At 36.3% G+C, this 12641-nt stretch overlaps 1 protein-coding gene across 2 annotated transcripts; it reads right to left on the bottom strand.

Moving 5' to 3' along the window:
* Positions 1 to 30: 30 nt before the first annotated feature.
* On the bottom strand, positions 31 to 10357 carry trappc13 (trafficking protein particle complex subunit 13). Of its 2 annotated transcripts, XM_015059215.1 has the most exons (13): positions 10165 to 10210; positions 8776 to 8844; positions 6523 to 6622; positions 6360 to 6444; positions 6150 to 6277; positions 5365 to 5437; positions 4963 to 5007; positions 4659 to 4676; positions 1824 to 1957; positions 1521 to 1719; positions 1320 to 1420; positions 444 to 591; positions 31 to 345 (listed from the first exon to the last, which is right to left on the bottom strand). In XM_015059215.1, the coding sequence occupies exons 1-13, from the start codon at positions 10208 to 10210 to the stop codon at positions 238 to 240; spliced, it is 1254 nt and encodes a 417-aa protein (XP_014914701.1). In that variant the 3' UTR covers positions 31 to 237. The 2 variants fall into 2 exon arrangements, with proteins under 2 accessions (XP_014914701.1, XP_014914702.1); XM_015059216.1 differs by lacking the exon at positions 4659 to 4676 and having other exon boundaries at positions 10165 to 10357.
* Positions 10358 to 12641: the final 2284 nt, after the last annotated feature.

The raw sequence follows: 12641 nt of genomic DNA on the forward strand, positions 1-12641 counted from the left end.
GTATAATAACATTGTAAATGTTAGCATCGGTGGAGGATTCAAAGTTTACTGAGAATTTATTAACTTACACACATTTACATGATTATTGTGAAAGGAAACAATTTATATTATTCACAATTATTCTTAAAATACAGAATCATCCCGTTAAGTTGAAAAAAAGTGAAATATTAGTGCAGAATTCAATAGCTGGTCCATTCATATCCATAAATGCAATAAAAAAAAAGGCTAGTGAAACATCTAGCACTCGTTGCTCATAAACGGACAGACCACGCACACTTGCGCAATGTCGTCATACTCGTATGTCCTCTTTAGAAACGTGTCAGTGAGTCTCAGTCCAGAAATACTCTGAAACAAAATGAAAGAAAACATAAGATGACTTTAAAAAAAAAAAACCCAAAAAACAATCAGGATTAAAATGTTGCTTCAGGAAGTTTGCATCGTACCTGCAGTCCCTGCTCGGAGGAGAAGACGGTGAGCAGCAGCGAGAGGGAGGCGCCGGGGGTGAGCTTCCCCAACTGTCGTCCTGATACTCCACACCAGTGGATTGACCTCATGTTGCACATCTCCATCACCAAGTCCATGGTTCTTTCACTACAACAAGGGCGGATGTCAGCTAAGACTTTTGGGTCGTAACAGGTTGAGAAAAGGTATTTGTCCACTCAGGAATTTCTTTGTTGAGAATGGACTTAAGTGTGACAGAAAAGCAAAAATAAATAAATAAATAAATTAATTAAAAAAATCAAAGTTGGGTAGTAACTAGTTACATTTACTTAATTACATTTAGCAATTTTTTTTGTAAATAAATACTGTTAGGAGTAGTTTTACTGCGCTGTGCTTTTAACTTTTACTTGAATCATTTTATTAAGTATCACTATTCTTTCTTAAAATTTCTGGATCTTCTACCTACTGTGAGGAACTTCAATGAACAAGCTTGTTGTATCATAACAAACACCAGACATACATACTCACCTGCAGTTTTTGTTAATGTTTCACAAGTTCCACTGGTATACTGACAAAAGATTTGGAAAATTGTTTCTTTTGCCTGATTTTATTTTGTAATTTTGTTATTTCTTTGAATTATTTTCATTTTGGCCTTTAATATACAAAAATGTCTAAATATGATGGAGTGACTTTTAAACATCAAATCATCCTTTTAAACTGGAATTTCGTATTTTCTGCGCGTTAACTTGGTTTGACTTTAAAAAAAAAAATATATATATATATATATATATTAAAAAAATCACTTGAGGGACAAAAATTCTTTCACTACATTAGTTATTAGTTAAGTTATTATGAGGGTCATGGAAGATCTTATCCACCTGCAGTTGGTGATTTTACAGACGATGTCAAAGGGTTCTTCAAGGTTTACGGTGTCAGGGATCACCTCCAAAGACAGCCTGATGTCTCCGTATCCCGGAGCCTGGAGGACACACAAACAGGAGTAAAACAGAATGGAATAACGGAGCACAATGATCCGTATATGGGCGAGATGGGAACCTTAAAGGGGAATAGTCTGGTACCATTCTCTGGAGCTGACTGGTCTGCAGCCTCCCTCTCTCCCCCAGGTTAGTCTTCCACACGATGTCCAGCTTCCCTATCACGGTCACACCCTTGATGACACCGGCCTTCTCCGCGTACTCCGGCTTCGGTTTCAGGCAGTACAGGTACTGCCGCGTGTCCATCGGCTGCAGGTAGGACATTTTGCCAAACGTGGACTCTCTGCCGGACGATAAACCATTAGCGAGCATTTTAAGATACTGCCGCTGTTTTTTTTTAATTTTTTTTTTATATATACTCAGGAGAAAAAGAGTGGGTGTTTTTACCCTTCGTCCCCGGACGCGACAGAGTTGAGCTCTGTAACGTTGTACATCATGGAAGGTTCTAGAGACACTTTCTCCATGAACATCGGAGAGGTGGTGATGTTCTGGATCTGGGCTTCCAAAAACACTTCATCTGTCTATAACGGAGAAGGTTTGGAAGTTTACACTGATATTTCTCTGTAGCCATAAAGTGATATTGTTGTAGGTGAACTGAGCAACACATTAGCTACATAATTTTAGCTTTAGTATTAACTTAACATCTCAAAGGATAAGTTCCCATTTTTCAATACTACTAAATACTACTAAAACAAATTACGTGAATTTCAGAAGCTACAAGAAATATTTTGAGGTCAACGTCCCATTTTGTTTTTTGTAAAGCTTTGATCTGCTAACATTAACATTAGCTTAATTTGATTCCTCTTCAGGAATTACAAGATTTAAGCACATCAATATTTACTTTAGAAACAAAGGACTTGTCAGGGCATGTCACAGAAACCAGTAGCTATGGAAAAACAATTTATTAATAACTAGAAACAAAAAAAAAACATATTACAGAGCAGCGACTTTAAAGTCTTTAGCTTCCAGTAACAGCAGTTAGAGCAGCTAGCATTACTAAGACCGCAGTTTCCACGTCTCTCCACCATGGGTTGTTAATTCTTCCCTCAACTCTTAGATTTCTCAATGACTACCAACATTTCCAATATTTGAAAGTTCAGACGGAAGAATAACAATAATAATAATAAAAAAAAATGTATTTGCTGTGCTACATTTATCCTTCCTGTCACCTGCTGAAAGTCATGCAATATAAAAGCTTAACTTTGTAATATACTACGTTTTCCTGTGTATTATGAGCTTTATTTAATTTGTGCATAAATTTAATGATTTTTGTTCCTGACAACTTTGGGTAGAAAAAGATCAAGAAAAGTTTTCTTTGATATGTGATTTTTCAATAACACACTGTAAAAAATGTGAATCTATCCTTTGAGCTGTTCTTAAGGTGATGTGAGGGTCATTCAGGAAATATTTAAAAACCTGACCCAGTGACCAATCAGGAAAATGTATCATTTTCTATCATATTTGCTCAGTGTACCTTTTTTTTTAAACAACATGTTAGTAACAAGTGCTGAGCTGCATGAAGAGGAGAGGCTACACAGTGATGGTGATCACTCGATAATCAGGTCATGGCTCCCAAAGCATCAATTTTTTTGTTTGCCAGCACAACATTCCTCTTTTTTTTTAAAACTTATTTAATGCAGTTTATGTTGTGCAAGTAAAACAACATAAACTGCACTTATAAGGTTTCATACAAAAATATTAGAACTCACTGTTGGCCCCACAGAGTGTTTCAGGAAACTGATAACTGGCACTACTGTAAATCTGGACTGAGTTAATTGCAATATATTAAGATTGAGGTTTTTTTCTTTCTTCTATTCTGATATATTTTCTGTTTCTATAGATGTTAAATAATATGATGTTTTATATTATTTTGGTATCCAACCCAGACTGATTTCAAAAAAGCACACACAGGTTCAGTCGAAAACTCTGGTCAGCAGAAGAAGCTTTGAAGTTGTCCCTTTTAGTTATTTAAAGAATGTTTATCAATACATTTTCTTACTTAGTCACTTGTTTATTTGTGTCTATATAAAGAAAATTGATGGAAATTGAATGAACAGTAAAAATACTGAATTAGAAATTGACCTCAGAAAGTAAAAGATTCCCTCATATGTTATTTCTTTCTCTTTAAATACTTAACTAGATCTGACAAATATTAAAAGCAAACTCAAAAAAAAAAGTCAAGCTTTTTCAGACCACATTGGTAGCAACAGAAATTAATCTGCTATCTTTTGCTTATCTGGTAATCTGAATTTAAGTTATTATTGCTAAAAGATGAACAATTTATGCCCAAGACAAATGGCTGATTTCTGAACTCCGTTTTTATTGTGCTTTTATTTCTCCAGAGGAGCTATAAATTAGCAGGATTCATCTGATGTTTTTAAGCTCAAGCAGGCACTGATTACTTGTTTCAGGAGCAGCATTTGCTGTAAGACTGGGTTTTACAGTTGTAAAAGGAGCATAGAATGTCCTGAAGTAAAAAAAACAAAACATAAAAATTAAAAAATAACTTTCATCGAACTACATTTTAAAAAAATGAGAGGAATGTTTTCTCAAAACGCTGCTCGTAAAGCATTGTGGTTTGTTTTTTTACGGCGGTAAAAGTTGATGCTTTGGGAACAGCAGAACTGTGTCCAGTTGTCACTGTGTGTGTGCAGCCTCTACCGTACACAGTGAAATTCAATTAGGAAAAAAGCAGAGATTAGTTCATGCCTGCAACTCAAAATAGAGGATCCGACTGTGAACCACTTCGAATTAATTCATTATTAAAAATAAACTAAATCAGAGTCTGCTGCATGCAGAGCCATTCTGAAGAAACCTCACCGTTTACCGGAAAGAATCAAGAAATGTTGCATTATTCATATTTGCTTTGTGGACATACTGAAATCATTCCCATGAAGAATAATCAAAAACATATATTTTTTTAGTGATTTGATATGTAATCAACCCAACCAATAACAATCCAACACCACAAACTTCAGCTTTAACTCCAACATCTGTGCAGAGTAAGTGCAAGAAAGCATGAGCGTCCACAGAAAGGGTAACAGAAAAACAATGGGATTTGACTTTTTTTTATTTTTATTATTAACAATGTAGAAGGTTGGCATCAACACTGATTCTTTAATTTTGCACCTTTCTGTGGGCTCAGAAAGACAACAGTCCTGCAGCACCGGTAAGGATTAAGAGAAGCTAACGTTCAGCCATGAGAACAGAAGAAGGAATTACCACAGAACTGAGGTCACTCTAATGGAGAAAATAAAAATACAAGACATAATGAATGAGGTTACATGCAAAAAGTTGGTGACAATGAATATATGCAGAATGTATAAAAAAAAAGCTACTAAAATGAGGAAAATAAAATAAAAAGGCCTCTACTTAAAAAAATCCCGGTTTGACATCTCCAGGGGTTTTTAAGTAGAGCTGATCCAAAGCTAACCGCTTCTAGTAGAAGCTGGAAATACGTTCCGAACTAATGCATGAAATATGACAGAAAGCTTGGTAAGTAACAGAGGTGGTGAGTGCCACTTACCTCTGCGTTGTAGAACTTTGTCTTCACGTCCAGCGGCTTCAAAACCTGATTGAAAATAGATTGGAAACTAAACACTGACACTTTGTCACACTGCGTTTCCATTTGAATGGAGAAAAACGTAACAAAATCCCCAAAGAAAGGATGTTCAGCGAGAAAAACAATCAAACTGAGTCTGACTCATTGTTGAGACTTAAGAAAACTACACAACAAAGAAGAGAGCAAGACTGCAGCTCATTCCCAAAGTGAGGGCAGATGACTGCTAGCGCAGGAGGGCGGCTTCGGGGGTGGGTACGGGTAATTGCATTTGCACTGTTGTAGGTCTGTGGCATTTCTCGAGTCTCCTCCAAGGCCGCACATGATCTTACCGCTGCCAGCTAATGAGAACGTTCAAATATATCTCACCTGGAATTTGAAGAACTTCCGAAAATAGAGTTTCTCCCCAAACTGAGAGGTGTAGCTGACCGCGCACACCAAGCTGTGAGTAGGAAGAGAAGCAGGGTTCAAAGTTAGCAACGGTTAACCCCAGAAAGCACCAGACAGGCACCAATCAGATACCAACACCTGCATCAGTCTCAATATGGAATAAAAATTCTAGATCGTGTATCAGTGACAGGTCTAGGCGTGTCACAATAGCAATTTTTGCTAGACGATAAATTATCTCAGTAATTATTGCGATGAACAATAATATTGCTGTTTTAAGACCATTTTCAAATTCATCCTCTCAAAGACCAACAAGATTTAAATTTGCATAGAAGAATTTAAACTGGAACTGGAAGATATCTTAAATATCCAAGATAAAGCACAATAAGCAAAAACAATAAATAAAATGGAAATAAAAGCTACACACAAAATTAAAATGGATTTTGATACCTCTGCAAACAACATTGGCCTTCAATTAATTAATTGATTCATTTCGACAGACTTACACAAATCTATTCAGTTTAATTCTATGCTTCATGCTTTGAGCGGCGCCATACTTTATTATATTTACAATTCCTAATTGCGCCATTTGAAACAAGGTTTGTTGCAGTTTATTTTTCAAGTAAATTCAGCACTGCTACTAAACAGAAAAGTGAAAAAAGTGGATCGGTGCATCCCTAGAACGTCACAAATACTTTTAAAGGTGTCATATCCTCCGATTTGGTTTAGACAAATGTAACACGTGGAGTTTAGTGAAACATTCTCACATGTGTGTTCCAATTTCTTTAACTTCATGGTGAATGACGTCGTCAATGCAGCACTCAGGTTTGAGCTCAGCTACTGCCGAGTTCGACGCGGACAGGTTGAGCCTCTGTGAGCTTGTCTGCAGGTCGGCCTGTTTGAATAACGCAACGCGTCACGAAAACGCGAAAGCAACGACTGAAGGCTTCAGGGATCGTGTGGAAGAGTCACAGTACCTTCACGAGAATGTCTTTTACCACCTGGTTGCTGTCGTTATGCACGCTGATGTAACTAGAGAAGGTCTCGCCAAGGAAGATATTCCTGAGGCATACAAAGTCGGGAATGGGTTAAACGAATTGGCGTTCAAATCGAAAGCACCGCCAGAAAACTTCTTCTTACCCAAAGTTCTGTGGTAAAGTAAGCATTTCTCCCAGCATTAACGTCTCTGCTCCTTTGATGGTGGAAGGGTCTTCTCTCATGAGTTGAGCGAACAAATCCCCTGTGAGGACACAAAAGGACATGACTCCAATGTCCAGCGAGAGCCACACGAAAACAGGAGAACTATAGCAAAAAGTGACTATATAGGAATAATAATCATGGTACACTGGTGCAGACGTTGGATGAGGTTTTCTTTATTATCATTTGCCTACTGGGTAATTCAACTATTAATTACCTGACCAGTTGGTGGCACTCAGAGCATTTAAATTTAATTTGTTGAGTCTTAAATCCAGCTAAGCTAACATATCTCGTCTTAATATGTCAGAACATTGATTTCCACACTCTAAATCCCAGTAAACATGCACTATACTAACCAGTATGGGTCAAATGCAACAAACTTCAAGGGCATAACACAACATCATGTCCCACAAATCACCTTCATTTGTTCACTTTTAGGCCTTTGGCATATGCAACGTTTTAATATGCTGTCATACATGACAAGAGAGCAGCTTCAGTTTTACCAATGAAAATCTTTGTTGGAGTAGATGGGTATATTGACTCTAATCTCAGGGTGACATATGGTGGAAATTATGCAGAAGATATTAAAAACTGCAGATCCAACTGTGCGTCATTCAACTTTGTGTGGGAGATTTATGAAGGCTTTTAAAAAGAAAAATTACATTTTTTTTCACTCTATTTTTATTTATTAATCAAGCAGTGAGGAAAAATGGAGCAAGAGAGAATTTTTTAAAGCCACATGATAGATTGAGCTTGTTCATATAAGTATATCCACTTGTTTTCATTATTAATAATTATTAACATTACTAAGCAAATGTTGCATCTTAAACAGTTGAAATCGCCAACAAAACTAAATATAAAGAAATCAGTACGGAAACCGACTCGTTCTTCAGAATGTTCTGCAGAGCAACAGAAAAATAGTCTTTTTCAATTCAATTTCTATTACTGTAATTAAGTTATCTATTTTTATATTATCCATAAGATCACACCCAAATCGGTCTAAATCTACAGGTATTACAAGTAAAACCATATAAACACATGGAAAGCTTGGTAGTGTTGGTGTCAAATGCCACCAGCCCCTCTTTAGCCAGTCGAACATACACTTTCACTTCACTGCTACTTATAAAAATAGAGAAGCTACCCAGAAATGTCAATAAGATTTATGGTTCCTGCGGCGTTCAGTTACCAGCGTGCCACGGAGAGCTGCACTTCACTTGAAGGAAGAAAGAAAATACTCTGAGGATAAAAGTCAAACATTTTGACCCCACGCTGTGAAACTAAGGATGTGATTGATTTATTAGAGATTTGGTTACATCTAAATAACTTCGTCGAAGGTTTTCCTCATATTTGAACTTTGGACTCACGTACTGCTGCTCCAAAACAAAAACAGATTCACACAGAAGTGATCCTCTCAAAGGGCTAAAAAGACAATACTATATCCATGTAACTCTGGTATCAGAAATGTTAATTTCAGGATGAGACATGCAATGTGCAAGCTTTTATTGAAACAAACGGGGTGACTTTTAAATTTTACATTTAATTTTCTATATGGCTTTTTTTTTTTTTTTAATCCCTTAGATACCTTACAAATGGCAAAAAGATGAATCTATGAGTGGATTCCCAGAATTTGTATGTGCAGCAAAAATAGCTATTGTAACATTATGATTTGGTGTATTAAAACAATGAATTCTGTAATTGATTTTGAATCTGGAGTTATTGCATATGCCTTCATGTCTCATTTTTAAAGCGCAAGATGTCTAAATTGTGCCTTGCGAAGCCAGTTGGGACTTGTAATTAATCAGTTTTGTCTATTATGTATTACTTCAACACTAAACTAGCACAAAGAAGTGATATCGTCAACAAAAAAAAGATTACTATTTTATCCTTTTTCCAAATAATTAACTTTATTGAAATGACTTGGATTGACCTGAACTGAACCTGGAGCAAATTGAACCCGTTTATCTTGTATCTAGAACCGTGAGAAGCCATTTGTTGTGAAATTGTGCCAAATAGGTAACTTAAAATATACTATCGAAAAATATGGATTCCAACATTTACCAAAATGGCTGTTAATTGATTTTTTTTTTTTGCCAGCCCTGCATGATTTTCACTTTGCATGAAGGTGAACAACTCTGCAAAATTCTGGATATGTTTGGCGAAGAGATAATCTACTCCGGTTCGTTATTGTGGACTCACCCGGCAGGTCTCGATCTTCACATGTCACTGGTAAGTTTGTGAAGAGCGTCGGTTTTGTTAGCCGCATCACTGCAAAGTAAAGCGGTCTGGGTTAATGACAGGACACATTCTGGTTGGCAGATATTGGGACTTTTTCATTGAAGAAGAAGGTGAAGCTGCCCACATATAAACCCACACAGATATATGCATAAAATGCATAAAGAAAAAGAAAGAAAGAAAAAAGGATTTATTATTACACATATATTGAAACAACCTAATGGAGACGCTTTAGGAAAATAAAATTATTTGATACAAAGTTTTATAAAATAAAACTTAATCAAAACACAGTAAAAATATATATTATTGATCCTTCATAATGTTTTTTTTTTACATTAGACATACAGCTTCTTGCATTGTGATGTGTTCTGATATGCATATGATCACTGCAACAACATAAAACAACTCCACAGAGGCTTGTAAGACTGTGCAGAAACCTCAATACAAAGGCAACTAATTACTTGCAATTAGTCTATATTATCTACAGATTATGGGGAGGAAATACTGTCAAATTAGCCTGTAGAATTTATGTCATTTATGTCAAATTAGCCTGTAGAAAAATGAGTAAATTAATAGAAGGAACGTGGACTCTGTCTACTTGAGAAGGACATATATTTGTTCTTATAGGTTGCACAAATGCTTAACCAAAAAGTCATAGGGATTCTCAGACTTGATGGGAGAGTGAAGAAAATGTTGGTCTTGCAGAAATGGAAAACTTTCACCTACTTAGATGTAGATAGATTATTCGGTAATAATCTATTTCCATTTGTTAATAATTGGATATGTTTGGAGGAAAAGAGAAACACTGTTAAATCTAGACACACATAAAACAGCAAAACACCTCCGGGCACAATAGCATGTATGTCAACCTGACTACATAAATAAATACTCTACCTTCTGTATTCTTTTAAGTCTTTTGATAATTTACAATAATTAACCCTCAACCATCTGTAAATATCTCAAATAACTTTCCACTATACAGCTATATGTCTGGTTTCTTACACGGACATACAAAGAGACGTAGTTTGTGTCTCACTTTGGCTGTTAAAGTCAAATGAGGAACCAATAAGCTCATCTGAGCTAATATTTTAAGCTAATTGATTCACAAGCAAAGCTATGCAGTCGCTATTTTTGACAAATTCATGAGTTCGGCATCTCTCCATGACGGGTAGACTTATTAGTTCATGCACAGTTACAGAAAACCTCACTTTACATTAAACAATTTAAAAGATTGCTAACAGCGCTACTAGCACCTGAAAGCAGAAACAACTCCCTGATGAAGAAGTAAACAATTAATATTCACAACTGAACCTGTTCTGTAAAGATAGTATGTGTGTCTAGAATTGTAATTACCTTTTAAAGCGAGTAAATGTTCTTGTTTGGCTTGATTTACATCCATTTTTGCAGAAACAAATAGTTTGCTCTAATTAGCCGTTAGGCTAACAGGTTGTTTATCTGCTAGCTGCCGAACTTTGACACCACAGGAAGTGAAACTCTTCTTCGTCCTCGTCTCATGATGGAGTATTGCCTCTAGCAGGCCAGAATAGGAACTACAAAAACACAGGAGCTTGCTGTATTTTATTTCACCGCTTTAGTATGCCGCACTTGACTTCCTCAAAACCATGACCATACGGCTGTTGAAACGCCTATATATTTAGTATATTAACTTTTTTTCAGCAGGCAACGTTGTTTACATTCCTGTGGTGTTATCAAAACTGTCTACATGTATATTTTCCGGTAAAAAAAAAAAAAAAAAAAAGTAAAGCAAACTATGCTTTCTTTCACTGCAATTAAAATAAAGTACCTCACAGAAAATACGAGTTACAGCAAATTTCTTTTATCTTTGAGATTAATAAAGTATTTTTAGATTCTGAAAGAATTATTTTGAATTGGTCCATATGTTTCTCGTCAGAACTCGACGGAAAACATACTACTACTACTGCTACTACTGCTACTACTACTACTACTACTACTAATAATAATAATAATAATAATAATAATAATAATTTAAATATTTTTTGCGTCACATTGAAGCATATCCACTGTTAGAAGTTCATTTCATTGCTTATGTTTCAAAGAAAAATGGACAGCTTTACTGAGTGCTGCTCTCCATTGACATCTACTGGCATGTAGTTGCAACACAACAGGCCACCTACAACAATTTTCAGTATTCATCAATTTTCAGCATACATTTCGGAAATATTGACAGTTAACTGGAGGTTAAACAGTGCCCTCCCTGATGGACAGAGTCAGAGACAAATATGGAGCATGTAAATGTGGGATGAGCCCTATCTTTATTCTCCAGAGAGCAGCCAGTACAAAATGTGTAACCCTCACAATGGAATCGGACATTGTGTGTGTTTCTGGGTTTTGTTTGTCCCCAAGACCTTCCTGTGTTTGTTTTGTTCTCTTCTCTGGTTTACGTTTTTTAGCTCGGTTTAGTTGACTTCCTGGCGCTGTAGAGTCTTTGTTTATTGTTTATACAATCATTATCATAACTCACACGTGTCTGTCTGCACACGGTTGCATGAAGCCAGGGTAACGTTTAAAGGCTGGTAAATTATTGATATTTCTGAAGCCATCATTTGAGTTTTAGACAAAACTAAGTGGAAACGATCTTTCACAACAGCCGTTCAGTCAGTATTTGGTCAAGCATTCTGTCAGTAGAATAAAAACAGACGATACCAAATCTAATTTTACTTTATAATGACTAAGCAAAGACATAAAGGTCACAATGAAGTAATTTTACTGGACGTGCCACAAGATATGTAAATAGCAGGGTCATTATGATTTTTTTTTTTTGGTGGGTGTGTGTGTGTAAAACAATTATATAACCATTTTATGTTTCTAACATGTGTGCGGTTAACAGTGGGTTTATCACACATCATAAAGCAGAACGGTGACCGGAGCACTCAGCGACATGTTGTGTATGATCTGCTTGGAGCAGATGTTTTCATCGTCTTCGTCCTCCACGAAGACGGACAGAAAGCGCTCGGGCTCCCAGGGCACTTCCTGAGTCTGCGAGGCCAGCACGCGCACGCAGCTCACATCCTTCCTGAAGCTAAACTTTTTAGTTCCTGGAAGCGCAGTCGGGCTCCGCTCGTCGTCGCTGTCTCCGCTCTGCGCAGTAATGAAGGCGTCGATCTCCTGAGCCTTCTCCATGATGAAAACACGCACGTTCCTTTTGCTGTAGTTGCTCATCTGGCAGGCAGTGCTCGTGTTCCCCATGTCGGTGCGATGTAACAGGAAGAACCGAAGTGCAGGACTGGAGGCTGTAATTTTGATATCAGTGAAACATTGAAAAAAAGTTTTTCTTTTGCTTCTGTTCACTTGGTTTAATTCTGTTAAATACTGCGATATACAGTTTTTTTTTTATTCAAACCACGCGCGTGCGTGGCTCACTGTGCAAGACATGTTCACGCGTGTTTAATGTTTAATTTAATCACATTTCTGGTCATCTAAAAGTGAAATTGTCTTTATTTTTATAGCATTTATCCTGAACATAAACATTTCTATTGTTTAAAAATATGTGCGTGCACACAGACACGCGCATATATTGAAGATCATTATAATTAATATATATTATAATAATAAAGACAAAGTAAAAATCTTGTACATAATTTTCCTTAAACACCACAATTATCTGCAGCTTTGTGTTCGTCTGTCACATTAAAAGCAAACAAACTGCATTTAAGTCTTTTTTTTGTTACAAGACAAGAAATAAAATACATTCAAAGGATAAATATCTTCTTTTTTTTTTTTTTTTTTTTTTTTCAAAGAAAGTTTTTTGTTTTTTAAAAGCGATTTTTTTTTTCTGACCGTCAGGCGCG

The sequence above is a fragment of the Poecilia latipinna genome, unplaced genomic scaffold (assembly GCF_001443285.1).
Source record: "Poecilia latipinna isolate Pla-1442-1.1 unplaced genomic scaffold, P_latipinna-1.0 Scaffold1613, whole genome shotgun sequence".
Classification (NCBI taxonomy): domain Eukaryota; kingdom Metazoa; phylum Chordata; class Actinopteri; order Cyprinodontiformes; family Poeciliidae; genus Poecilia; species Poecilia latipinna.

What these genes read in the sequence shown, in the direction of transcription:
- trappc13 (XM_015059215.1), bottom strand. Translation starts at nt 10,210, where the DNA reads ATGGATGTAAATCAAGCCAAACAAGAACATTTACTCGCTTTAAAAG. An exon ending in GGAAGTTCTTCAAATTCCAG is followed by an intron (nt 5,008 to 5,364) that starts GTGAGATATATT and finishes ATTTTCAATCAG; the next exon opens with GTTTTGAAGCCGCTGGACGT. An exon ending in CCAGTCAGCTCCAGAGAATG is followed by an intron (nt 1,421 to 1,520) that starts GTACCAGACTAT and finishes TGTGTCCTCCAG; the next exon opens with GCTCCGGGATACGGAGACAT.